Raw genomic sequence first — 27308 nt, forward strand, 5'->3', positions numbered from 1 at the left:
ATATATGTGCTCAAAGTACTCGTACTCCTGTTAATATATCGAAGTTTGCCTTAGGTTAGAGTTTCTTGAGGCAGCTCTGTTGCACTTTTCTGAATTCAGTTTTAGTTGGCTGTTAATATTTAATGTTCTTTTTGTCCTGCTTTGAAATAAAGAGAGATAATTGTCATAACTGCCTGGTAGTTGCATCATTGCAATTGTACAACGGCATAATTTCAGTTTAATATTCACAGTTTCACTTATAGAGTGTTCCTAACTGATATCCTGATTCTATTATATTAATGAATGAAAGCTGATTTATGTCTTGGTCACTTTACTTCACCTTTCTTCACTTATTTTACCTTTCCTAACTCTTGACTTGAGGCATGTTTAAATTTGATGTATTATCACCAACACAGCATGAATTGCCTTTCCATTCATTCATTCATTCATTCATTTGTATTTGCCAGCATCAGAAAGCTCTGTGTATTATATTTACGACCACAAACCCAATACAGGTAAGAGGGTGGTCCCACTCCGGTGGCTCCGTTTTCAGTACATTTCGAGAACATGCAGCAACTCTTCTGCTTATTGCATAAAGTTGTCATGTATGCCATTGAAACGACTAGTTCTTATAGATTCTAAATAAATAAATAAATATATATGTATATATATATATATATATATATATATATATATATATATATATATATATATATATATATATATATATATATATACATATACACATGTATTAGATGCGAGTGTATATGTAAGGTTTAAAAATAAATGCCCAAGAAGAAGCTAAGGATACACGGTTTTGGCTAACTGGGTTTCTGTTGTGACCATATCTTGAGAAACCCACCGCAATTGCAGCATTGTGACTTGTGCTGTAACTTTAGGATATATTTATCCATTTCTTAGACGCATCTCAGAAGCGTTGGAATTTTACTTTCTTGCTATATTGCATTTGAAGATAGCCAAATATACAGTAGCAACTTGTGTTGTAAGCAGCATGGCGACAATTGACTAGAGGAAGTTGAATTTTGGAGACAGCATCACTCAAACAACTTCCACTTAGGAAAGCGAAAGTTCATATCTATGTTCAATACTTTTCTTAATAATGCGATCACTACTAGGTAATATTCAGAATACTGTGTCATACTTGTGCCCATTTTTGTGGGAAGCTAATGAAACCATGAGGCTGAGGTTCTGGATTAAGGAACTAGAAGTCTCAATTCAACATCCCAACATATACTTTTCCAATAAAGCAAGCGGTAATGTCACAGCAGATGTATGCACTTTCTAATTTTTCTTCACTGTGAATATCAATAAAGTTGACGCACACTTAAGTGCGTCGAAATCTCAGCATGCGTCGCTCAAAAATGAGCAAGTATGGTCCCTATGTATATACACGTGTATCACAGCAAGATGTTGCAGGAAAACTGAGAAATTAATACTATTTTTATAGTTAGCGATATTTTTTGCCTAGCGTCACCTAAACGGCTGGAACAAAAGTGCTGAATCAAGAAGTTTGCTTTCCTTCAGAATGTGGCGGGTTAGAACATCTTGCCTCAGCTGCGAGTGTTTTAGACCTTTCCAATGAGAGCTCTCTAGTCACACTCATAATGCATTCCATTCGTGTGTTGCTGTCTTCTTGTTGCTGGGCTAGTTCTGTGCAGTGCAGACAAGGCTAAGGCATGCGCCAGCCTGCAGTAAGGAGCGCCAGCTGCATATTATACGAAGCAAGGAGGGATCACTCATTGTGTTCCAGTAATACTTGTCTGACACTTCCACTCAGCCAGTTTCGCAGTGACTGTGAACCCCCCCCTTTTCGGGTTATTTTTTTCTGGTTATCGACCCGACGCACAGTTTCTACTGGTCTGCAGTGAGATATAAGGCGACTTGTAGCACGGATCACATGTGCCAAGCAGTCCAATGTCTTTTGTATTGGCTTCCGCTCACCCTGTTCTTATGTGTGGTCTTTTTTATCATGCCCAGAGCAGTTGTCACTGGCATTTGTTTTTTTCTCTCATGAGCTTGTGCAGAGGACAAGAAAATAAGAAGAGTTATTATATCAAACACCATACTCGAATAGAGGCGCCATTCCTCCGAACATAGAGGACAACGCACCACACATGGCACGTATGCTGCGAATGAAGTACATGTACATGCAGTCACGTGTAATGCTCGTGTGTTATTTTTGGCTAACATGCTTATAGAGGTGACATAATAGTTCTACATAAACCCGCTAGGTGGAGAGAAGTAATCAATTTTGAGGAACCCGTCTGGGTTTCCTTTGCTGTAGTGCTTAGCTTATGGGTCTCCGTTGTAGCGCTTAGCTACGTATGGGTGGATGTCTCATTTTACTTTTGTTAATTACTTCTCTCCACCTTGCGAGTTTCTGCAGAACAATTATGTCAAACTGTTACCTTTGGTTCGAGTTGTTGATGAATTTGACTCCGCCCTGCCATCTGCTAGCCGCCTGGTTAGCTCAGATGGTAGAGCGGCTGCCCCGGAAAGGCAGTGGTCCCGGGTTCGAGCCCCGTACCCGGACGAATTTTTCTTCAACTGCGAGGCTTTTCTTTCAAGGAACCCTTGGGTTTCCTTTGTAGCACTTAGCTACATCTGGGTGGATGTCTCATTTTCCCTTTAATAGTTTATGAAGGAGATAACTTAGTTCATGCCTGCATATCGAAAATGGGACAAGAACAGTGTAAGTGATTCAATGTAAAATAAGCTATTATTTCTTACAATAATATATATGGGTTGTGTACTATCAAATTTTTGCTGTATGTCAGTTTGCTTTTCTGTTGTTTGGGTACACAGACTCGAAGAGCTGACCTCAACCTCCAGCTTCCTAAGAGAAAAAAGGAAAATGCTGCCTAAGCTATTCCACTCCATCTTTTATATGTGCCATCTTTTAGGTACGGGGGTCCTGCCTATACTATTAGGTACACTTTTAATTGGAGCATTTACTTTATTGTCCCTTTGCACAGCCCAGCTGATCAGGTGTGAATACGAAATGTCCGCAGTGGCAGCATCACAGTGTAACATCTGTAAATGTGCGCTAATTCATTGGTGGAACGAGGATCGCACGCAGCCTGTGATTCGTTTTGAGATAACGTTGAACAGACTTTTTTTTATTACTGCAATACTTGCGCTATCTGCAAGAAATGATAGCCCCCCAATCACACTTTCTTGTGTGTTTGTGCACGTGCTCTAAATGGTTGTCTATATGCACAAGTATGATAGATGATAGTGATAATCTTTATTGCCTTTTACATATTTATTGTACACGTTCTTGCAGATTTTATTCAGTTTTAGTAGATTTTATTTTTCTATTCCGAGATGCTTCTGCAGGCTGTGTTCGAGGCCGATGTGCAACTTTGCCGCTTGCACTGGGAGTGCTACAATGTTGTGCTTTGTTCTATGTACTATATATGCTCCCCTTGGGAAGGGGGGTCTGCAGTAGCTGTAGCATTTTCTGAGCCGGCACTTTGCTATTTTCCTCATGTACTAGAATAGCGTAGCTCGTGGACACTAGGCGAAATGCATGTGCGAGCTTATTGTCCACAGCTTGCATAGAAAACGACACTGTACGTCTTGGAGAACGGGACAGGTCTGGCCATAAGACATGAGAATATTAGTTAGTGCTACTACCATAATAAGAATATTAGTTAGTGCTACTACCACTTTCTGATAGCACTGAACCATCTATTATGGCTGTGCATCTCATTAGAATTTTTGCAACTTTCTGGAGCAGTCAGTGTTTGATACCTGGCTGCGCCATGTATGTAAATAAGGGCCGGCAGCGTTGTCAGCATGGAACTTTCCACAGCATTTATAAATAATACAAACAGTGTAAATAGTACATTTTCTCTTCTCTTTGTTGTTCTTTCTACTTTATTCTAGGCTGTCCATAGTTGTTTACCCTATCTCCTTGCTGGCTGGTGTTCAGCGGTTAGCTGTCTGCAATGCAGTTATGGTCCGGCCAGCAGAACACTCTCCTTTTTGTTGTCACAACCATAAATAAACCGTTTGCTCGTCCTTTGTTAGTGGCAGGTATGTCTTGGCGGTCCGGAATGTGACCCTAAAGATGAATGCGACCCTAACGACCCTAGTGATAAACACAGTGGTCTGCTCTTGGCGTTTCTGATTGTCCTGGATGCACTTGTGGTGGATGGACGAATGTACTTTTCTTTTGCATGGTGTTTCCTCATGCTTTGTTTACTACGAAATAGAAACTATTTGACATAAGCGACCAGCAGTATGCTTTACGGCGAGAAGGAACCGGTCATGCCATTGTTCAGGACATTGTGTTCCTGTCTGCACTGTACGTGCAACATCAAAATGATGATGACATGCTAAGGCAGCACTCGTCACTCAAGAAACGTTAGGGGTTGGGTGGGGGCGCATCTCTTGACGAAAGCAGATCCCCCGTCATAACACCTGTGCTGAATGTGCAAAGAAAATGTTTTTTCTGTCATGAGTGAGTGGTGTAGCCTGGTGGTGGAATATCAACTACTTGCAAGATGGCTGCCGTGGTACCCCTACCTTAAACCTTGATATAATAAACTTCAATATAAAGAAATTCTCGATATAAAGAAGTGTTCAACTTTTTATAACTTCTTTTCCAATGAACAACAATGTATATAACGAAGTGTGTTTACGCACAATTTCAATATAATGAAATTTCATTGCTGCCGCAAAGGAATACCGAAAATAAATGGAAGCTTCCGCGGACGCAGATGGTTGAATGCTTGAATTACAAATGGCTGCATGCAAACACACCTCTGAAATTGCACACTGTGTGACCAAGAGCGACCGCCAAAGCGGAGCAACATCTATTACTGTTTAAAGGGACTGACAATCGATTTTCAAGGACCTAGTTTCTTATGGCGCAACGCAAAGCTCATCCTCGGTAGTGTTTACATCTGCAGCGGTTACTTCCAAAAGCGCGTGGATATTTAGTAAGCAGAATTTTTCTATCTGAGCAGCCTCTAAAAAAGTAAGAGTCCCTCCTCCAGCAACGCTGAGAAGTGAGAGCGACGTCGATAGCCCACCTCACAAGTTGTCAAAGCTGTCCATCGTTCTGCTTTCACAGGAGTGAGTGTAACTGTGGTTAACCACCTACATTTTGACCCTTTTAACTACTTTTGAAAATAAAAATCTGGTGCAATAAGTTTGCGTTGTTGTACAGACATTTCTTATATTTGTAGCGCGTTTTCCCCAAGTACATGCCTCTGTCATGGCTGGCTGGCCCCCATCGTCATTATTTTGTGAATAGACGAGCCAAGCCAATTCATCGAAAACGAAGGCAGTGCCAATTTTCTGCTCACTAGAAACGAAGGCTTATATGCACATTGTAAGTGAGAAAAAACGTATAATAATAAAGAGTATACTGAACTTCAATACCAATAAAAAGACCAGGAACTGCATACACTAGTAGAAGATCACTGGGTGGACCTCTTATGTAGCTTCATGTTTTTGCTGTATGAGCCGCCAAAGGTCATTTTTTCGACTTTTAGCGATGAATTAAAAATATAACTCCACGTTTAACGAGAAAAACATGGCTTGTTTTAGTCACTACGATAGAGAATCATTCCATCAGCGAGGTTATCTTGATTCATGTTCCGAGCGGTTGTCTGTCCCTTTAAAGTCCAAGTGAGGTAAGATCCTATCGCACCCCGTGTGCCGTACGCTTTGGGTGCGAGTGAAAGCGTGCAAGGATGAGCCGAGAAGTATGATGGATTGGTGAGCACCATATTCCCATGCTAGCAAGGGGAAAGAGAGAGGGCGCTGGCTCGCGGTAACACGCGATCAAGCGGGCGCAAGAGGAGGGGAAGGGAAGAAGTGGGGGGGGCAGGTTTGCGCGTGTTTCCTTTTCTAGCACAGCCGTGGCTATAGTGTACTAGAATAATGTCCTAGCCGTGGCTGCGCATACGCAACCCGCAGGCCATGTTTTAAAGATAATCTGCTGCATGTGCAAAGGCTAGGCGTGTGCAGCATCATAGGCACTGTCTTGCTGCATGTTTAGCACTGGAGGTTACATTATCTCGAGTTTCGGAGACGCGTTAAAGCGAGAGGCTGATGAAGCATTCGCTCCTCGCTGACGGAATTTTATTGCGAGAGCAATTATATGGACACTCCAGGCACATTTTCACCGTCAATGTGGGGTTGATGCTCCGTATAAAGTTAAAGTCGATAACACCGTGGCCGCGTGCCGTATGCTGTAGGTGTGTCGAGGGAAAGCGTGCGAGGGTGAGCCGACGATGGTGGCTTGGATCTCACGCGCGCAAAGGAGAAAGGTGGGGAGGAAGCACGCTGTCTTCCACTGCGTGCAATGCATGGGGGGAGTGGGGGGCGTTCTACTCTGGCGGCGGCTGGTATAGCATGGCCGCGTGGGCCCTATTTTGAAAGCGACCTGCAATGAGTGCAAAGTTTAAGTGCCGCGAGGGCTTATACAACCTTTGTCCGTAAAGTTTTGAAACTGATTTACTTTCTTCTCTAGAAATGATTCCTCAAAACAAATGTTGGTGCATATGTGTAGTGCCATCTTTTCGTGCTAACCTGAGCTATTTATGTTAATTGCTGTGGCAGCCTCTACATGTAGAAATGGGCTACATGTAGAAAAATATGTTGTCACTAGTCGTCTGCACATTCTACTGTGACTGAATGTGGAGAGAATGACGTCTACCTCGAACAGCGTGTAAACATAAAATTCTGTGTGGAGCTTGGCAAGACAGCCACACAGACAGACGTATGGGCTCCTTCGTGACGCTTATGGCAACGAGAGATTATCACGGGCGTGAGCTTTTGAGTGGCACGAGAGGTTAGTTCTGGGGAGAACGTCGGTGGATAACGACACAAGGCAGGAACACCCTGCAACCTCATGGAAATAAACAACGGGGCTCGGATCAGGGAGATCATACAGCAAGACCGCTCCATTACAGTCCGCATGCTATCAGATGCTCTTGACATCAGTAAGACAACATGCCACCAAATTTTGTGTGAGAACTTGTGGAAGCAAAAGCTGAATTTCAGACTTGTGCCGCACTCCCTCACACAGGACCAGAAGGACACGCAGGCGTCAGTGAGCACTCACTTGCTCTCCGAGGCAGAGAAGGATGCTGTATTCGTTGACAGCATCATTGCTGAAGACGAAACATCGTGTTTTCAATACGATCCTCAAACAACAAGGCAGAGCGCCGAATGGCGGTCCACAAGCTCTCCGGCGTCGAGAAAGGTGAGGCGACAGAAGACCAAAACAAAGACGATGCTGATAGTTTTTTTCGATGCCAGAGGTATACACCACGAGTTCGTCCCACTAGGGCAGACGGTGAATCAGGAGTTTTACATCCTCGTGCTCCAACACATGTGATGCACTGCAACGCCGTCGCTCTGACTTATGGGCATGTGGAAGATGGAGCCTTCTCCACGATAATGCAAGGCCGCACACTGCTCTCAGCGTGATAAAATTTCTCGCCAAGTACAGCATTACTGTGCTTCCCCATCTGCCATACTTGCCTGACCTCTCCCCATGCGATGTTCCCCTGTTTCCTCGTGTGAAGAGAGCCCTAAAAGGTCGCTGGATGGGTAGCGTGGAGGCCATTCAAGATGCCACGACAAAGGAGCTGACAGCCCTGCCAAAAAAAGCGTTTTCCAACTGTTTCCAAGACTTCAAGAAGCGTTGGAAGCTGTGTATAGACTGCAAGGGAGACATTTCGAAGGGGTGCTGCGCAAATGATTTCGATGTTAAAAAAAAAAAAAATTTAATGGACGCAGTCTCTGAACTTTACGGACAAAGATTGTAATTTCGTGTGCTGTGTTCTCACCGCTCAGTTCGCATTGATGCGAGAGGCAGCACGATGGTCAATTCATTCGCCGTCGCTGCTCTTCAGCGTTTTGACAGCGAATGTGCACGCTCATTGAGTGAGATGTGTTTATGCTTGCTTGTGCACGCATGACACCATGCTTGTTAATTTAGTTAGTAAGCAAATGTTTACGAGTTTATAAGGCTGATAAAACTGCTTTCCTTACTTGGTATAGCTGTCTAGCAATTTGCTATTGCAATCGATCCTTTGCCTTTGGGGCTGCGAGTTTTTTCATGATAGCATCATCCCACTGCGGACGACGCTATCAGCCGCGAAGGCGTAGTAGACGCAAACGCGTGGCTGGCTTCATTTTGTACCGCCGATGTGAAAATATCGTCGACACGGCATCAAAAACTGTATCTTTTGTCGCTGGCTCTCGTATTCAACAAAATGACCTTTTTCTCCTTTAGATTAGCTTTTTCTGATTGTGTGATTATTCTGAAAAACTTGCGGCCCCTTCCCCGTAAGAAAATTTAATCGTCGACCGTACTTATTTTCATGGAAGGTCGAATTTCACTAGAGCAATGTTTTGATATAACGAAGCAAATTGGCGATTTTACCAACTTTTATATCGAGGTTTGACTGTATTCGCCTTGTGCACTGCCTATAGAGGTGCCACTGATAGCCACCTAGCGGGCGCTACCAACAGTATGCTCGGGAGCAGTAGCAGAGGACAACCCTTTGCAGCAAGGATGGCTGAAGCTCGCGGCTGTGATTTTTCCTTTGTTTGAGTGTCAGACTGCTTCTGCGGTGACAGCTGTAGGGAAGACGCTGACCTCCGTGAGAGCGGGCATGAACACGATGCTACCGGTGTTTGGGACACCTGGTCCACATACGTGCCAGGTGCGTCTCGCAGACAAACGCCATAAACCCCATTTACATGAAGTGGAACTCATGTTGACTGTAGCCACTCGATTTTGTTGAGTAATGCGACGTCTCGATCATTTTATTTAATTCTATTCTTGCCGTAATGCTGCTTCTCTACTTCAATAATAAGCACCCGTTGTTAGTGCAGACTTAAAGTGAAGCGAAGTGATTTATTTCATCATCAATTCAAGTATACAGATCTTATCCAGTGGTACAGCGGTAAGGGTTGGCGAAAAGGCAACTGAATGCCTGACAATGCGCCAATCCCCGCCCAGACCACGACATTGCACAACACTCAGCATGTCACTCTATGTAATACATAAATGCTGGGAAAAAACAATCTGCATAAATAGTGCAGAACACTCAGCCTAGAGCTCTAATACATAAATGCAGTGAAAAAAGAACTAAGCCGCGGTTTTAACAAGTGAACTAGAACATATCTGTATCAAGAGCTTATCGAAAAGAAATTTTCACTGCTGAATTTTAGGGCACAATACATTTCTGAAGAAAGTATACAAAACAAGCAAGTCTTACACAGAAGAGAGAAAAAAAATTTCCTGTTTGAAGCGTGAGTAGATAAGAGTGCATCTGTTTTTTGAAAATTGCTTCTGATCGGCTTTCATCCACTAACCGCATGGCAATCCTGTTAAAGGTTAAAAATGAAGAAATAAGGTGTGTTAGCTTTTGCTTGCCGTATTTGGTTCGAATCCTTTCACTGTAATAGGGGGTTTTCCTAAGATAATACATGTGTGTCTTCTGGAAGTAAGTATCCTTAAATATATCTGTGTTCGATTTAATTTGATCATAGATGACTGTCGCTACCTTTTTATAAAATATATTTTCAAATTTTAATATGCTGTGGTTATGAAAAAGTGGTGAGGAAGGCGTTTGGCGTGGGACATTTTCGATTATACGCAAGATTCTTTTTTTCAGCCTGTGAATGCTATCTTTATTCGTTTTTGTTCTTGTGCCCCAGATAAATAGGCAGTAATGTATGTGTGAGTAAACTAAATTGTAGCAAAGCTGCTTTGTCACCCAAAGGGGCAGTAAGCATCTGATTTTGCCAATTATGCCAATGGACCGCGATATGTGGGTGCGAAGCTTATCCATGTGATTGGACCAACTCAATGTTTCGTGAAAGATAATGCCTAAAAAGTTTTGAGTCTTAATGCGCTCAATCGGAGCTCATCGGAATGTGAGCTGCGTATTGCGGAGAATACCATGGTTTCATGGTTAAAACGTAATGTACTTCGTTTTATTAATGTTTAATTCCAACTTATTTGTTCTCAGCCATAATGACATATTGCTAAGCCAAAGGTTCGCTTCTTGTTCTATATTAAACATATCTTGGCCAATTATATCAAACAAATTAGCATGGTGCGATGTCTGCGCATGCCGTTGTGATCTTTCTGCCGATGAATACATGTGATATCGCCAAATAACTGCAGTCAAAGTCGTCTCAAGAAGAGTAATTGCAAATTTATTGATGGAAACACATACACTAGTCAATGAAGTCACCAAACGCATGGGTTAATAAAAGCGCATGTTAGCGCTGTACCGCCGATATAATTCTGCTGCATATACGTCGATGAACTGTCGTTCCCACTGCAGTTTTTGCACTTTTAAATTCCCCAAGGGAACTGCTTGAAAATGTACAGAGCTACAGACCAACTCTTCAGTGCTTTCTTTTAATGTTACTAGAGAGAGATGCCACATGATATATTTAAAGGCAGAGCAGCGCCAGTCAAAGTAGGTGAGCGCTGGCGGCAAGGCCAGGTTTAGTCCTCTGTGGCCGTAAGCATATTAAGAAAGAATTCAGTTGAACACAAAATTCACATGCAAAAAGGGACTACGTTGTGAAACAAACAAATCACTCGGCGTGTTAGGTTTGCTCAGGCAGCATCGAGGTGTGGTGACTTCCCAAACGTGACGCGGCCTTTTCAGCAAAAATGGAAAAAAATACCATATGCAGCAACTATTAGCAATTCTTGCCTTGAACTACCTATTTTCTAAACACATTTCCCAACAAACCACAATATCTATGATGCCCTCGGGCGAAAAGAATAAAGCTGTTAAGGAGGCGTTTGTTTGGTATCATTCCTATAAGACACATCAAGATTTAAGACCTTTACAAACAAGGCAGGGTGAAAACTTCGCACTTAAAAAAATCAACAAGGGTTATACATGAAGCAACTAGCAACAGTTCAACATGCGCCAAGCCACGCATAAAATAGTTGCAAGAACGTAAAGTGCGTGACAGCTGGTGCGAGTATTTACCGGGCCATATAAAACCAACAATTTCAATTCTTGCAAGCGTCAGTAACTTTAACATACAACACAATGTGCTAATGCAGTTGTGCTGCCTAGCTAGTGCAACGTGGTAAAGAAGCGGCAAACAGTATAAGCGGCAAACGACATTCAGAACTTTACCGAAATGCCTTTCAACTGCATGCTATACTGCAGACGAACTTAGTCGCTTACCCGTCTAAATATGATGGAGTGGAAAAAACACCGACGCGACAAAGGAAAGGATGAGAACAAGAAACTTCCCGCCGAACGGCGGCGATCCATTGCCACCGTTGCCTCCGCTGATGAGGCTTTGCGAGGAATGATTAAAACTATATTGCCGGCACGTTTTTGCCGGTATTTGGGCCCCCAACCACGCAACAATTCTTCTAGATTCCTTGAAGTTTTGCCACCCTGCACATGCGAAGGGTGTTGCTTAGTTTGCTCTGAAAATGTGAATAAGACAGAGAAGCACGATCAGCGATGCAGCAAACTGCGGCACGCGGCTGGCTGCTTTCCCGAGTGTTCTGCGCAAGGCCGCCACCAGTGGTGCGTCCATCGGCGCGCACTACGCGAATAGCGTGAAGATCCCCTCACCCCCGAACATAGGCTATGCCCCGAATCTTCTGCTTTGCACTTCAGCCGCTAGGTGACTAAGCATTGCGGAAAAGCGAACCTTTTGATGTCAGGAGACGCAGGCTTTCAGACAGCTAATTCAACTTAGCTCATTGAAGGGTATGGGGTCCAATAACTTATAGGGGTGAAAGTACAGCAACTTAGCGAGGCTCTTTAAGTTCTGTGCACAGATTTACAAGAGCGACACGCAGCCATGTGGCCTCACTGTGCAAATGTGTCTTGGTGGTGCTATGAGCATCTGTCATCTTGGTGCAGCCCATTGGGATTTTAATTATAATCCGCATGGTGCAATGGACATTCTGTCATGCTGATCTGCGGACTGCGTTAATGTATCGCTCATTGCTCTGCTAGGAGAAGGCCCTCTTCTAAGGTCCTGGATAAGGCTGCATTATTACATTTTGTTATTTCACATTATAATTGCACTATTGTTGCTTTATACATTTCACACATGGGGGGAATATAGCATTTGCACCATGTGTGTAATGCACAAATGCATGTTACTGCTACACAGGGTATCTACCAACCGGGAAAACCGGGAATTCTCAGGGATTTTGAATAGTCTGGAAAAACTCGCGGAAACTCGGGGAATCTGTGCTTCGATCAGGGAAAATTAGCAGTCATTTTATTGAAAGGGAACGAAAGTCGCCCTAGTGCTGGCTCGAGTAAAAGAGAGGATTCGTAACGAATTGTCTTTGACGCCGTGTCGTCGACTGGAGGAGTTGCCAGTGCACCGTCAACAACCAATTTTCTGGACACACCATTTTAGGGAAATGCCCGATAATTCGGACGGCTTCGTGGCACCACCACGTGCCCCTAGAGTGCAATGTATAAGAACATCTGTAATTTCACACGCAAGAACCCTTTGCTCTCCGATTTTCCGGGCTATTTGCCATGACCGCAGATCCGAAACGGCATTAATCAAAGCCAACACCGCCGTTTTGATTATCTCGCCGCCTCAAACCAGCGCTCTCGCACGCAGATCCGAGCCGTAGCCACCACCGTGGCAACGCGAGGCTTAGCTGCTTCGACGTTCGCTGTTCATGCCGTTCGGTGCCATGTTTCTCATTGAAAGAATTCGCCGCTGTCAGTAATGGCGTCGACTCCACCTTTGTAAACCTCACAATTGGCTTCGAAGCTTAGAAAGCATGGCGCGTTGCATAATGCCGGTTCCCGAATCACAGCTTCGCCTCGGGACAGGGATGTTACGCGGTGAAGCATATGTGAAGTATTGCGGTGAAGCTTAACAAGTGTGGGAAGGGCAATTGTCACGGGACACAGCACGTATTCCATAATTATACACGCGTGCACCCACCGTCTCCTGTCACAGTACGAGCATCGATGTGCCTAATAGGTGTACAGAGCTTTTTCGGACGTGCCTGTGACAATTTGAGCCCTTGAGGGCAGTAAAAGACATGCATCCATTTTTTCAGACGTTTTCGTGGCCCCTAGGGAGTCCAAAAAGTCGGATGTTGATTGTACAACTGACGAAGAGGGTGCTTCAAATGGTCCATGGGGCGAATGCTTGGTGGAACAAGGACAAGGAAAGAAATGACTGTCGCATTCAGGAATGATCGGGAAACGAACTGTGCCCCTCTACTTTGAAGGAGCTTGAGCTCAAAAAGCAGAGTGTTGGCTGACGGAAAGATGCAGGTGGCCCTCATCCAAACCAAAATAAACTCTTAAAAGCAGTGAAACACAAAACAGGCATTGTGCGTGGGCTGAGAGTATGTGAGGACAGTTGAGGTTGACTTTGAGGTTGACTTTCCAGCTGCTGAGAAAATCTCACTTGTGACAAAATTCTGGCCTAATACCAATGATCTTGCTATCACTTGATAGAAATTGCTCATTTTCAAAAATATTTGCTTCTGTATGCATCTCTTTTTATTCGTATTTGAAAATGTTCAACTCGATTGGCAATGACCTTTACCATTCTTCTTTTTCGAAGATATTTGCTGTGCATTTTACTATTCCCTCCCTTAAATTTTCTATTTTGAATAAAATAAACACTACTCCTTACTATTCAAGCTGGATTAGTTCTTTTTAATTTTCTTAAAATGCTTACTTGAGAGTGACCGCATTGGGTGACGTGGTGTCAGCCCCTGTCTTGACATAAAATAAAGTTCTGTATCGCTCAGGGAAAACCTGGAAAACTCAGGGAATTTGAAAATGTCAACTTGGTAGATGCCTTGGTTACATGTCATGGTCTTCATTTACAGCAATGCTGTTCAGGGCAGTTTCACAGCTGTTTTCATTTTTGTGCAGTGAAGGCCAGCAAGTGGCGGCATGCTCGGTTTCAGCCAGCAATGCAACCTACATCAGACACCTGAATTTTGACTTTTAAATGTAATTATCGATGATTATAAAATAAAACATACCTTGTGTATACCCTACTCGAATAGATAAAAATTTTTCGTGTTTTTTTTTAGTCATTGTGTAATCTGTGATTTTTTTTTTTTTTCGTGCGTCACATTTTACCAGTTCCACCAGGAGGTCGGCTAGAAGTGTGTGTGCCTGTGGTGGTAAAAACTGACGGTGTAATCGGCAACGCAGCCTGTGTGGGGGCCACAATGAGTAGCAGGGTGTTGGAGATGAATCATCACTAACAGTAACCAGCAAACAGACCCCTGATACTTATAACTCATGTGTACAGCTTTGCTGTCTTTGATGTATCGGTTGACCAAATTGGCGTACATCTACGAAGGATCTTTTTAAGGTTGATTTTCATGGTCTTGCAATAAACACTCCTTTTCTGTTCTGTGTTGCTTTCAGTGCCTTCATCTCGACCCAACTTTGGATGACATGATCATGTTCGCCAAGAAGCTACGTGCCCTGGGCTGCCAAATAACTGTCAAAGTGCTGGATTACCTGCCACATGGGTTTCTTAATCTATTTCCTCGTGGAAATGAGGCCCAAGATGGTATCCAGTGCTGCGTCAACATGCTGAGGGCTGCCCTTCATATGGAGACACTGGGTATCAAATGAGTATTTTTGATAAACTCACTATACAGCCGACGGTTACTTAACATTAGGGGTGGTTTTTATGGAGCCGATCTTATACAGTGACTAGAAAACACTAGACGAGTGCATCACATACACACTCGCACCACTTTTGAATGGAAGAGGCCTTTTGTATCTGCGAGGATCACTAAAGCATTATATAATTGTTGACAATTTACAATGAAACTATGCATTTCCTTGGTGAGGCCAAAGTTGGAGGATTGCAATTATATGTATGATTTAGTGCAGTACACGTAATGTATGTTGGAATGGTGTAGGTTGGTCTTTAAACAGACAGAAACCTACATATCGCTTCGAGGAATTGTTACTGCTAACAGGGTGTCATGTAATGCCTTACCACGTAAAACCAGCCTGCCTAAGAGTGTCCACTAACTGTTGTTGCCTTTGAGGAAATGACCTTGCTATTTTGTGATCCAGTGAAGGGTGTACATATCATGTCGTTCACACACACTTTAATTATGAAAGATATGTTTTTGTTACCGAGAGAGCCCTCCGAACGAGAAACTGAATGAGAACTTAAGTAGAATGAGAGCATTGGCACGTGGTAAACACTGGCCTTTAATGGCAATGACAGACAGGGATTATAGAAAATGGGACAACACTTGGTGATCTTTGTTTTCCTACTGTGCTGGTTGGTTTTTAATAGTTTGTAAAAATGAATGTTTGTTTCTTACCTAATTCTCTGCCCCTGTTTCATGTTTTGTCACTTGTAGTCATGCTGTCATAGTGGCGTTTACATTAGTTTTCATGTCAGCTGGATACTGGTTGCAAGGCTCACTTGAATGTTCACGAGTCAGGCTACGTTGAGTGATTAGCAGGGTAGGTTGATCTGTTCAACCAAGCATGCGGGCACAGTTGAACAGATGGTCAAGATGTCTGGTTGACCTTGCGAAAGGAACAAGTTTTTGTGGCCATAGGTCTCAGTGTGACCTCTTCACGGCTTCATTACAACCTCATAGTCGAGATTATAACAGCTTGCCTCATTCTTGGTGGATACATTGGCAGCATTGTGTCACGTGTCATGGCACTGGACCATTACTATAGTCATGACTCAGCTATTGCTAAAGTCACTTCTGTGTGAATCGTGAAGGCATTGAGATAACACAAGCTTTCTTGACCAAACACCTGGATTGACCTGCTTCTGTTAGGTTTGTACTGTATTAATGCTCTGTGTGCTGTGTAGCCGTATTCACCAACGAAAGCAGTGCACCACATTTTTTTTCCCGGTTTCTTTTAGCAAAATAATTTTTATTCTCTGAATAGTCAGCATACAGCTTCTGTACATACATAACATCTCTTGTTATGCGACATGTGTTGTACTTTAGCAAATTTCTTGGCTGGCACTTTGGTCAGGAAGTCTTCCCTATGAGTCAAAGTAAAGTAAACCTTTGTTGTTCTACATGTTACCTTGTCAGAGATATGTGTTATGATGAGTAAATTGAAATGTCTTCACATCCCTCTGCCACACCCCATTTCCTGTGGTGATGTCATAGCAGAGCATGTTTACTTCGTTTTCATGTTTTTACCCGTCACTCTCCCTGTGTGTCACGCCGTGTTTTGTGGCACCATTTCCTGTTTTTGTAATTGTTTAAATTAGGTCATATACTCGCACGGCTGGCGCACTTCTCGAATTATTTTTGAATATACTTGTAGCAGACAACACCACAGTCGGTTCTGCGGAGAATGAATTTTCAGTGCTCCTGTGGCCAAGTGGCATCAAGCCTGCATGACCATGAGACTCGGGACACTCTAACTTCTTACCACACAGCCGTAAGGAGCGGTAGTTGTCATGGCATCTGCTACATACTGAACAAATCAGTCTAGATTTTGATGGCTTCTCAGAGCTGCGTTATTGTGCAGGAGAGACAAGTCAAGGCAAATTACTTACTTGATATAGGGACTGATAAGAGCTTCCTAAATATTGTGTGACAGTCATGACACTAAAGAATGTTTTTGTTAAGCGCTCTTGTTGCCATGGTGCTGTTTGGTATTGCTAGCAAAGGATGGCATCCCTGCGCACTGTGCAACTGCAACATGCACAGTGAATGTCACATTAATGGTAGTCAAGCATAGTTTCGTTGCAATCATCTCGGGTCTTCATGCACCCCGCTTTGCTGACCTTATACTGCAGGTTTATGTTGTTCACAGAGAAGCAACTCCGAGTACACAAGAGGCGAGATGCCACTGTTAGTGTTGTGATGCGGTTAAGATTATCTCTACTCCGCCTTAAAGTGTTTGAATGCTGCAGTGCGTGTGATGACATCTGTATATTTACAATATTGAGTAGTTCCTAACCAGTTGTTCTCAGTTTTATTTTTTTGTGCATTTGTTGTCACAGCTGTGCTGGTCACTATTTGCTGTAGTGAGTCACTTCCTGCTTCTTCGTTAGTTTTACTTAAATGAGCAATGAACAGTCAGTATTATGTTTTGCTCAAAGTCATGCTCAAAGGATGCAATGCACTTTTTTGGCATGGCAGGTTACCTCCTTTATGTACACTCGTACTATTCGGCTATTGTTAATATCAGTACGCACAGTTGCAATGACATTTTCATGTTCTGAACAAGGTGTACTGCATAGAATACTTGTGTATCCAAAGACGTTTTGTACTTTGAAAGGTGTATAAACTGTCCAAGCACACCCAGGCTTATGTGGTTTCTTTGTGATGTGTTTCAGTGTTTGTAAGACACCTGCACTTCTAAGAAAACTTGATTTCTTCTGATGCATACTCCATTGCCATTCTTGGGGAGAGGGCCACGCAAAATGCTGAAAAAAAAAGACATCAACTCTGTCAGAAACGCGATGGGTTGCCTGTTATGCTACTGGAAATAAACGTAGTGGCACCTAAATTGAGGATAAACTGTTCATTTAATAGAGGTAAATGTGGAACTGCAGTCGTTTAACATTATGGCAATGGTTGGCAGTAGTTACATGGATTTTTCTACAATTTGGCAGGGCATTGTTGAGAAGGCAAACTGCAGCTTCTTTTATAATTCTTTGTGGTTGAGCTTTATTGCTTGCTAGTTGTGCAACATTTCTTTTTAGCAGTTGAGTGTTCTGCATTGACAACCAATTTTCTCTGTTGTGAAATACTGACTGCCTATTGACTCTTTTTAGTCTGCATGTTGCTAGGATTGGCTTGCATTGAGCAGTGATACTTGCTAGTCTAGATAGCCAAACAAGACAGAGGATCACAGAAAGATGGAGACATCATGTGATTAAGTAGTGGTCAAATGGATTGTTAGGGGTCTCTGGAGACAATGTTCCAATGAGGTGACTTGGCCAAGGCAAGTCTCCTTGTTGAAACATTTGCTCCAATGACATCCTGTGTTTGACCACTGCTGGCCATTAGTTTAGATGTTTTAAAGAGTTATCTTTGTTATGTTACAGGAACAAAAATATGGTAGAAATCAGAGGGTAGGTTGCCATACAGCAAATTTGACATGACAGTGTAAGGCTAAGAAAGAAACTGGAACATTGTTCAAGGCGTGAGGGACAATGTTTAGAAAAGTCCACATACTACCCATCATTTGTATGTTGAATGAAAGGCTGTACTGTTGAAGAGCATAGACAGTAGCGGCAGATTTCCTTCTAGTATGTTTAGTGTGAGGACTTACGGCCACAAATACGAGGCCATCAAAAGCTGAATTGCCTTATCAAAAAGTACCCTATATGGTTTAAACACCAAGCAGAGACTGACACTGCAATCAGCCTTTCTTCTAGGGAGGAAGAGCGCCTTAGTGAATGTCTCTGCATGGCATGTTTCCTGGCTTACCCATGAGTAATAATAATAATAATAATAATAATAATAATAATAATAATAATAATAATAATAATAATAAAGCATGTAGGCATATGCCTGATGTAGCATGGCACCTTGTCCTTGTAGCATCTGACACACACTCAGCGGTTAGAGACGATCGCACTTTTATGGTTCTCTTGGGCACTCGTGAATGAAGTCTGTTCCCCGCACTAAGGAAATCATAAAAGTATATGCCATTAGATGAAGTACAGTGCAAACGGGCATGTAGAATGGCGGCAGAGGAGATGACGTCGTCCTGGGTGCCCGCTTGTGCTATGCTTCACTTTGTGCAGTCCTAACCAGCCCGCCAGTCTGTTCACTATATGTCATTGTTTCACTACCAGGGGGGCGATGCTTGCTGCTTTTCATGAAAAAGGCTGCTTCCCATTTGTTCATTTAGGCTCTAGCGTTTGGGTTTCTATGGCCGAAAAACTGCTTGATTGTCCAAATATATGCCTGCCTTCACAAATACCTGTTGAATTGCATTCATATGTCTATGCCAGGCAGATGGCATGGCAGATCGCCTGTGGCAGATGGTACAGTTGTAACCCTTGCACGAAGTTGCTTGATGAGGCAGGCATTACTTCTATGAGAAGTCGGAATACATAATTGGATAATAATACAATTATACTAATTAACATTTTTAATAATTACAATCTGGCACGTGTTGGAATTTACAAATTGTCGCTGGTGAGCTTGCAAGACATGTCCACTTGGAATGAATTATCATGATGGCATCAATTTTGAGATATGTATTAATTTTTAAAGTGTGCAACAAAATACATGGTCATTCCAGTTAGTTTTGTGCTTCAATGCATAAAACAGTGTTTTCGTTGAATGACAGTGCATTTTTACTGCACGTTTGCTGCCACATATCTCGAAACAGGTGCCATCCTTAGAATTTGTTCCAACTCGATATGCCTTTCCAAACTCGCCAGCTGCAATTCGCAAATTGCAATATGTGCAGTAATGTAATTAGTGAAGTTTTATTAATTGGTCAATTACACATTTGAATGCTAGTGAAATCGCCCGCCCCCGTGGATTGCCCTCCTCATCGAGCAATTTAGTTCAAGGGTTAGAATTGTGCTACCTGCCACAGTTGATTTTCTTTAAATTTAGTGCAGCTAAAAAAGAACGCTATATAACGAACACACACATAATGAATTATCGCATGTAACAAAGTTAATCAAAATGTTTCACCTATACATGCGCATGCAACGAATATATGCTTATAACGAATATCGGATATAGCGAAGGTACTTTCATGTAGAATGCAACTTTGTTGTCTCCAGGTTCAACTGTATGGAAAAGCATATTACATCTATTGACATGTGAGTGTGTCTATTTGCATGTAAGTGTGGTTTGGTTATAACAACCATTTCGCTTCTCTCTTACTCTAACGTTCACAACACCGTAAGAGATTTCACTGAAATTTGTTGAAAACTGCTGTGATTCACTTTTCTCCCAGCTTTTTCCGGGTATTTGTGGAAGCATTGGGAATTACCTTTTATTGAATTTAGTTGACAGCGCATGAAGTGAATTGTCTAATTTTTGAATGTGTATTAAGCATTGTAAGGCTTGATATTACTATTAAATATTTATATGAAGTTAAGTAAGTGCCAGACATTTCTACCCTCATTCAATGTAAAAGCTGTCACTTTTAAAAGACTTCTTCCTTCCTAGGCTATTAAATGTTTCAAGCAAAGCACTTTAGCTAAATTGACAAACATTAAATTTGATTTTTGTTATTGTGCATGCCTAAAAATGGACACTAAGGAGAGACACTAAATCAATCTTGGATAACAAAATATTATTTGAAAACTCTATTTTCATTAATTTCCAGGTGATAGACAAAAGAAAACAAAAATGAACCTCCATGATTTTTAATTTTCGTGCAGACCTCAGCGCTGGTTGTGATGTTGCTGTAGTTGTGATGTCAGCACTGTGATGTTACTTATTTAAAAATATTTTTATTATGCGGGCGGTTGTGCCACAGTAAAAGTTATCGAAACTTGGCCTTAAATCGAGCATATTAAATGGCACATTTAAGTGGACCACAGTGTGGAAAATTAAGTTGGGTTAAGGTGTTTACTTACAAGGTCCGCAAGATGGGAGAGGTCGAACTAGTTGCATATCCGTAAATTTCACTTCTACAATAGCAAAGCGGCTACTCCTACCATGAGAGGGAGCTTGATCAGACAGAAAAGGTGCAAATACAAAAGACTGATGGTGACCCTGCCTTGAAGCTTTCTCACCAAATTGGCAGCGCGTCATAGAATTTTGGCAGCATCTACACAAATTCAGTTACCTATGAAGAATGACTACGTTGCATTCTGAAAGGCGTGCATTTCGCTGGAAATATGGTGCCATATTTCGTGGGTTTCCGCTTCCCCTACCAGACGTAAGAATATTTTAGTTGCACACTCAAAACTGCTATAGCGCCTTATGGCCAGGGCTGGTTCCCCAACTGGCGAGGTCTTTGTGGGAAACTATATCGCTTTATGCACCGTCGCTTTACACAGAGGGTCAGCCAGAGGTTAGGCGCGTGCAGCGGTGTTAAGCGGTGAGGAGGTGCTCGTGCCAGAGCATGCAATATATTCATTGCTTCAACTGTAATGGTTGTTCCTGCGCGCTGTTGCCTGTTGACTGTTATGGACTGCTGAAGGGCCAACCTAAGGTACTCTGATGTCACGTCACAACATTTCAGCGAATAGAAGATGCAGACAAGTCGGCATAGAAGCAAAATGCATTGTTACCTTGTACATCACTGCGAAGTTCTTCTCCGCTAAAGAAGTATGTCTTCTCTCTGAAACGAATAAGCAGAAATTATTGGCGACTGCAAACTGTCTCTCATGCACCGCATAAATGAGAGAATATGCAAGCATGTTTTTGTGTAATTCCACTTGGATACGTTTGAGATACGGCGTAAAGTATGCACTGGCACTTCATTGTACACTGTGCACACGTACATACAGAGCGCTTTTTATTGTAGCAATAGGCTCGCTCATTTAGTCGCTCATGTTCTTATAAATTAGAGATCGCCACATTTATGTGCTTTGAACATTTAAATGCAACAGAACATTCCTTTAGCTACATGTTTTGGAATAGCAGGTTCCTCAGTAGCCAAATTTCCCACTTTCTCGCAGTTAATAAACAAAGAACAAAATGTGTTTATGAATTTGAACCCGTTTTACCATTCACGAAGAGTGCAGCTGACCTGAATATTATATTTGAATATAAATCAAAAATCTAAAGTGGTTTTTTTATGAAAGATAGTGAGGTTCACTTTTTTGCGTAGTTGTTTAGGAAGGAAATGTGGACCATGAGGTTTGTATATGCGCTTACCTGGTGTGCACTAGGTCTGTAACAAAGCTTACTCTTGTCTATGTAATACCAGTGGCTTCAATACAGCATCGTCAACAACAACAGCAACATTAAAAAAAAAAAGATACTTTGGTAAGGCAACGCTGTCTTTTAGACTTTGATAGTTTTAAGTGGTAGGCATAAGAAATTGTGCGATATTCAGTGATGACCAATATAATGATCAAATGTTCACACCTAGTAGCCTTAATTGTTTTCGGGGAAACCTTGAAATTGCAGAGATGAAATTGATCAGTGTTAACAGGCACGCTCATTTAGTAGGAAACGTAGGCCCCTACCGGTTTTGAGACATTTTCCCAAAATATCCCAAAATATGCATTGCAATTTCAGTAGGGACAACTGGGCGAGTTGGTTTAGTAATGGGATGAAAACATTGCTGTTCCCTGTAGTGGGGTAACCTGCGCATTACGCGTGGGTAAACCTGGTAACGTAGGGCTGTGCACTCACGTGGGCAGTCCTAAACTGCTTAAATGTTTGCCTGATGACAGTTGCTCATTTTATAAGATTTGTTTCCTTCTCCAGCAGCAAAGTGAAATTAACTGCCTGCTAAATGAATGTACTATAGGGGCAGCTGCGCTAAGGTGTCATGATATGTTGTTTATTAAAAATACACAATATATCGTCCTATTAGAGACTAATACGGCTATTTCATAGAAATGTGTGCTAGTGGGTGTTCTCTTCAATGGCAGATGTCATTCCCCTATGGGCCACTTTCGCAGCAATGAATCAATCTTGAAGGGAATGAAGGTGTCTTGTTAAGTAGATCCCACGGACTGGCTGAACGCCAGCAAAAATGTTACACGTAATGGTGATTAAAGGTACAATGGTCTGTAGACATTAGAGTTGCGGTAGCCAGGTGCATGTATATATATGTGGAATTGTTTACGGCCCAGAGGACAAAGGGAAACAAGGCGCATGCACAACGTAGTGAAAAAGGCTCGGCTCTTGTGTTGTTCTGAGCAGCCCGCTGCCAAGTGATTATTAGCGCACTTTTCCCACGGTCAATTGTAGAAGAAGAAAGAAGGAACAAATGACATGGATATTACAAAGGCGGGGTGCTGTCGTAATGGTTGTGCATAAAAAGTTCGAACTCACACCATGGTGGATCCCGAATTTGCGAAGTTACTGTTGCTTCTTCGGGATCGTGACCACCGTGGTGACTCGTCTCCTTCAGTCTCCATTTCCAGGGTGGACTCTGCGTGTCAGAAGAGAATGGTGAGTTAGCTTTTGCACTATTCGATGCTAGCAAGTGTTCGTTGTTACAAGGGATTAAGTTTGAATTACTGCATCATTAATGTGATTTGCTGTTAACGAATGCAAATGGAGTGATGCTGCTTATCGTAGGGCAAGCCAGATAGGTGCGCTGTGTTTATTTTTTTTCTATATTCACTGCCATTTATCGTGCTTCACACGTCGGCAGTACTACTTGCGCTACAGTACACACCAAATGCTTCGCATCTTATTGTCACACGATTCCTTTTCGAGTTCCTTTTTCGATTCGATTCCTTTCGAGCACTGCTTTATTGCTACCGCGAATCATGCTGCGAACCACAGAAAGGTTACTATCTTTTACGCATAACAATCGCCACCAGTGGCGGCAACGCGGCTACATTTTTATGGGACTTGCGTGAATGGGCATAGGAAATTGGAGTATGTGTGGAATTGCTGTAGCAGTGGCAGGCTGCGAGAAAATGGTAAGCTACAGCTACAGAGAACAACAAACTATGCCTGCGTTACAACCCTCCGCCGTACTCAAGATATTTACGCGGTGGTGTACATGGCAAAAAGACCCCGCAGAGGAATATCGCTGCTAGGTGATATAGCAGCTAGTAGGTCATGCAGACGTTCACTCTCAGACGTCGGTATGCGTGCCTTAAGAATGACGAGGTCTTCGCCAGCTGCGTGATGTGCAGACGCGCGACAGCAAAAATGCAAGTCAACTCGTTGTCGAGGGAAAACGCACGCGCTGCGAAAAGGCAATCGAACGGCGGTGTCTGTCTGGCAAAGGAATAACAATTCCTTTGAGAGGTATTTTTCGCAGCATTCTTGTCCCGTCACTGATTGTGTTTGTGTGATATTGGTGTTGGAAGCGTCAGTAAAGGAAACTTGATCGACCTTACACATTCATATTGGTGTTGGTGCTAGTAGCGCATCCGTAAAATAATTATGCAGATCCCACGCACTGCGGGAATCGATGTAAGCGAAGCTTTTTGTGCTGTTTGCGTTGATTGACGATATTTTGCAGTGATGTTGACGGCTTGCGATAGTCGTGAGGTGATGTTAAGTGTTCACCTTGCGTACACCACTTAGGTTTGTCTGCTTAGCACACAGAACGCACAGTGAGACGTGTTTGATCGAGGCGTTGTTGTGCGCTATTGTTCGTAGCCTGCGACAAGGTTAGCACCGTCATTGCCTCAATCTGCGCATCGCATCGTGGCTGAAGTGTTCGTTTGCTGGACGGCTGCTTGGCGTATTGCTGCCGTGACACTGCTGTGCTTTAAAGCGGCTCTGCGTCTTCACGCCCTGCGTCAGTTGACTGCATGGACAAACTTGCACGGTGTTCATGTTTCAGAAATGGCAGAAACGTGCCTTAATTGCCATACCTTTCATTACTTTCTTTCCAATTTATCCGCAACTTTAGCAATATGTCTATTATATTAGTGTTTCATTTATTATGAGACCCCAAACAAGCCATGCTTTTTGACGGCGTCCTTCCCCTCTCTTGTGATCCTCCCATTGCAGAATGGCAACGTTGTTTATTCACCCGTTTCGTGACGGCGGTGGCTTTCCCTAGTCTGTGTCTCCTCTCTCTACCTCATCTCTACCACTCTATCTATATTTTCTCTGGGCTGGTGCACGTGGGTACAAAGGTAAGCACTGCAGCAGCTGCAATGCTTTTGCGGGGGCCTCGTGCGTAAGTACATTCGTTCAGAGGGCATTGTGTCGACGGCGAGGGAGTTCCAGAAGGCATTCAGAACAGCCAGGGAGCTCCAGAGGGCATTGTGGCGATGCCTAGGGAACTCTCGCTAAACAGGTCTCATAGGACCCTCTCCCACTCTTTTGCCATATACATTATACACGTTCTCAACCAACCCCTGACGTGGCGTGCCAGCTGCAGCAGCAGCAGCAATGGGCGTCTTGCGCTGGAGTTTGAGGTATAGTAGCGGCGCCTAGTGGCGGCGCGGGAAACGACATCTGGGTCGTACCAGCTTGGGTCGTATTGAGCCCTGGCTGTGGCGAAGCACGTTTCTAGGCCGAGTTTTGCGTCGATTCTCACTTTTTTCTGCCCTGTTGCGAGTGCGAAAAGGCTCGTCACTTCTCACAGACCACGTCGACCACGCTGCAAGCTAGTCGCAGCCTATAGTTTAACGAAAACGGACTCTCCGTGTGCCGTGGGACGTAATGCTGGAAGCAGAAGGAATCGGCGACGCCGATCCGGAGGGACCTAGCTCAGCATCGAAAAAGCGTCACCGCCGATACTGCTGCGTCGTGGGCTGCCATGAACAAGAAGGCCTGAATCCCAACATCCGATTCTATCGTTTCCCTTAAAGGCCTCACGAAGCGGAGCGTCGGGCGCGCTGTATAACTGCAGTTCGTCGCGCTGGGTAAGCGAAACTTCGCGCCATGCTGACTGCTTCACCTGTCTTGAAGCTTGCTTGATTGTAGATCTGCGTTCTAAAATTCAGTCTTTTGCACCTACAGTCCCGATGGCAGACCGACTTATAGCAGCAGGCATGGCTGGTGATTCACGATTCGAAACCCGGCCACAGCGACAATTAACAATTCGATCGGTGCCAAGTGGTGAAGTGCCCAGGTGTGTGCAAATGACCACAAATGGCCGGGCTCATTCGGTGACAATTCACTACCCCACTACGAGCAGCACAGGTTAGAGAGTTAAATGTGCTCATACTTGACCTCAAGCCAGCATGTTGAGGCAGCGCAGCAAGATAGTATTGATTACAGCAGATCGATTTTCGAGCGTTGTCATTAGAAGCTACATCAAGCGAGCAGCGCACGAGCTCGCGCTGCAGCGCGATTCGCACGTACGTGCGAGCTCATATGCATTGCATCAGTTATTACCAGTTACTAAAAGGGACAGATGGCCGCTACTACAACGCAGGCATAACTACTTGTTTAGCGGCATGCAGTCAACAAAGATTGCAGGAGACCCGCCGTTTCGCGGCATGTCGAAAGACCGCTGCTGTCGCGGCGCGTACGATCGTGCGCTCGAGCAGTTCGTACATCGCGGCTTGCTGAAAGACCGCTGCCGTCGCGGCGCGTACCGTCGTGTGCTCGAGCAGTTCCGTACACATGATGTCTGCTTATCGCTGCTGTGGATTCATTTATAGCAAGCATTTCCTCGCGTTTGTGCGCCTGAATCTAGCAGCGTGCAAACCTTACCTGAAGTTCCACTTCGTACGCGACTCGCTTCACTTGCGATTGACACCGCGCTAAAACTTCGCCGCTTAATTCTTGAATACACGTATTCGGCACTGCATAATTTCTTGCCTTTACGCAGCGTGCCACTCCTGAAAAAATCTTCGGCGCCCGATATCCGCTGCAGGCCGTGATACAACACAACCGAAAGTGGCGATTCCATATTGTAAACGTGCTTTCCGAAGCAGACGACCGAGCTCGGTACGACCCATTTTAGGACAGAGGGCGCTTTTTAGCACTTTTTTCGCAGCGCCCCCTGGGCAATGCAAGAGCCCCATAGTGAAGTCGAAGGAAGAGGCAATGAAAACTTCGCTTTAAAATGTTGAGTTCGCGTTTGCAAAAGTGTTTGAAATTGCTATGTTTATATATCTGTCGTTTTTCTTTAAGCATAAGATTAGTACATACCATGATGACTTTGGTCATGTTAGGTTTGTGGAAACAAACCCTATTTCTTTTCTTGATGCTACAGGACCCGCTGTTGCTAACAGAAGACAGTTAGACACCGTATACTTCGACTTGTCAAGAGCATTTGATATTGTTTCTCATGACCTTAGCCATGAACTCTTGAGTTACAGCGTTAGTACTAGCCTGCGCACACTGATTTAAAAAGCGTTATGGGGTTGGGAGTGCGCCCATAAGCAATTTCGGGGACTTTAAAGAGTTGTGCTGATGTTGTGAGTGCATCGACAAAAAGTCCTGACGGACCTTTAGGAATGGTGTTGGTATTGGGAATCGTGCCCATAAGAAATCTTGAAGGCCGTCAGGATTTCGGTGTTTCCGACAAGATCACTTGGAAGTATTTTCCCAGTGGGGTAAAACTTTACTCATAAAAGTAAATGATAGATCCCCTCACTATTTTCCTGTGGTATCACATAGGGCCGACTGCCTTTCTCGGCCGGGTGCTGCCACTTCTTGGTACAGCCTGCAGCTTTCGTCGCTTTTGGGTTGTCGTAGTGGTTGAACTGTGCTGTTGGCGTGTGGGTGGCTTCGGCTCCCTTGTCTCCTTTCTGTGCATCTGCGGGATCACGAA

General features: G+C 43.5%; 2 protein-coding genes across 3 annotated transcripts in view; one reads left to right on the forward strand and one right to left on the reverse strand.

Annotated features, from left to right (window-relative positions):
* The window catches only part of LOC126530850 (hormone-sensitive lipase-like), a 49998-nt gene extending 32700 nt beyond the window's left edge, over positions 1 to 17298 (forward strand). The window contains exon 8 of the mRNA XM_050178153.3: positions 14412 to 17298. Coding sequence (XP_050034110.2) covers positions 14412 to 14624 — 213 coding nt within the window. The 3' untranslated portion in view covers positions 14625 to 17298. The remainder of the gene's footprint in view (positions 1 to 14411) is intronic.
* LOC126531997 (cell adhesion molecule Dscam1-like) overlaps positions 15199 to 27308 on the reverse strand; it is a 296924-nt gene continuing 284814 nt past the window's right edge. For both annotated transcript variants that reach the window (XM_055070830.2, XM_055070829.2), the window contains exons 34-37: positions 27132 to 27293; positions 22937 to 23036; positions 21217 to 21266; positions 15199 to 17424 (exon numbers count right to left, since the gene is read on the reverse strand). In XM_055070830.2, the coding sequence (XP_054926805.1) occupies positions 17357 to 17424; positions 21217 to 21266; positions 22937 to 23036; positions 27132 to 27293 (380 nt within the window). In that variant the 3' untranslated portion in view covers positions 15199 to 17356. The remainder of the gene's footprint in view (positions 17425 to 21216; positions 21267 to 22936; positions 23037 to 27131; positions 27294 to 27308) is intronic.

Source organism: Dermacentor andersoni, chromosome 5 (genome assembly GCF_023375885.2).
Source record: "Dermacentor andersoni chromosome 5, qqDerAnde1_hic_scaffold, whole genome shotgun sequence".
Classification (NCBI taxonomy): Eukaryota; Metazoa; Arthropoda; class Arachnida; order Ixodida; family Ixodidae; genus Dermacentor; species Dermacentor andersoni.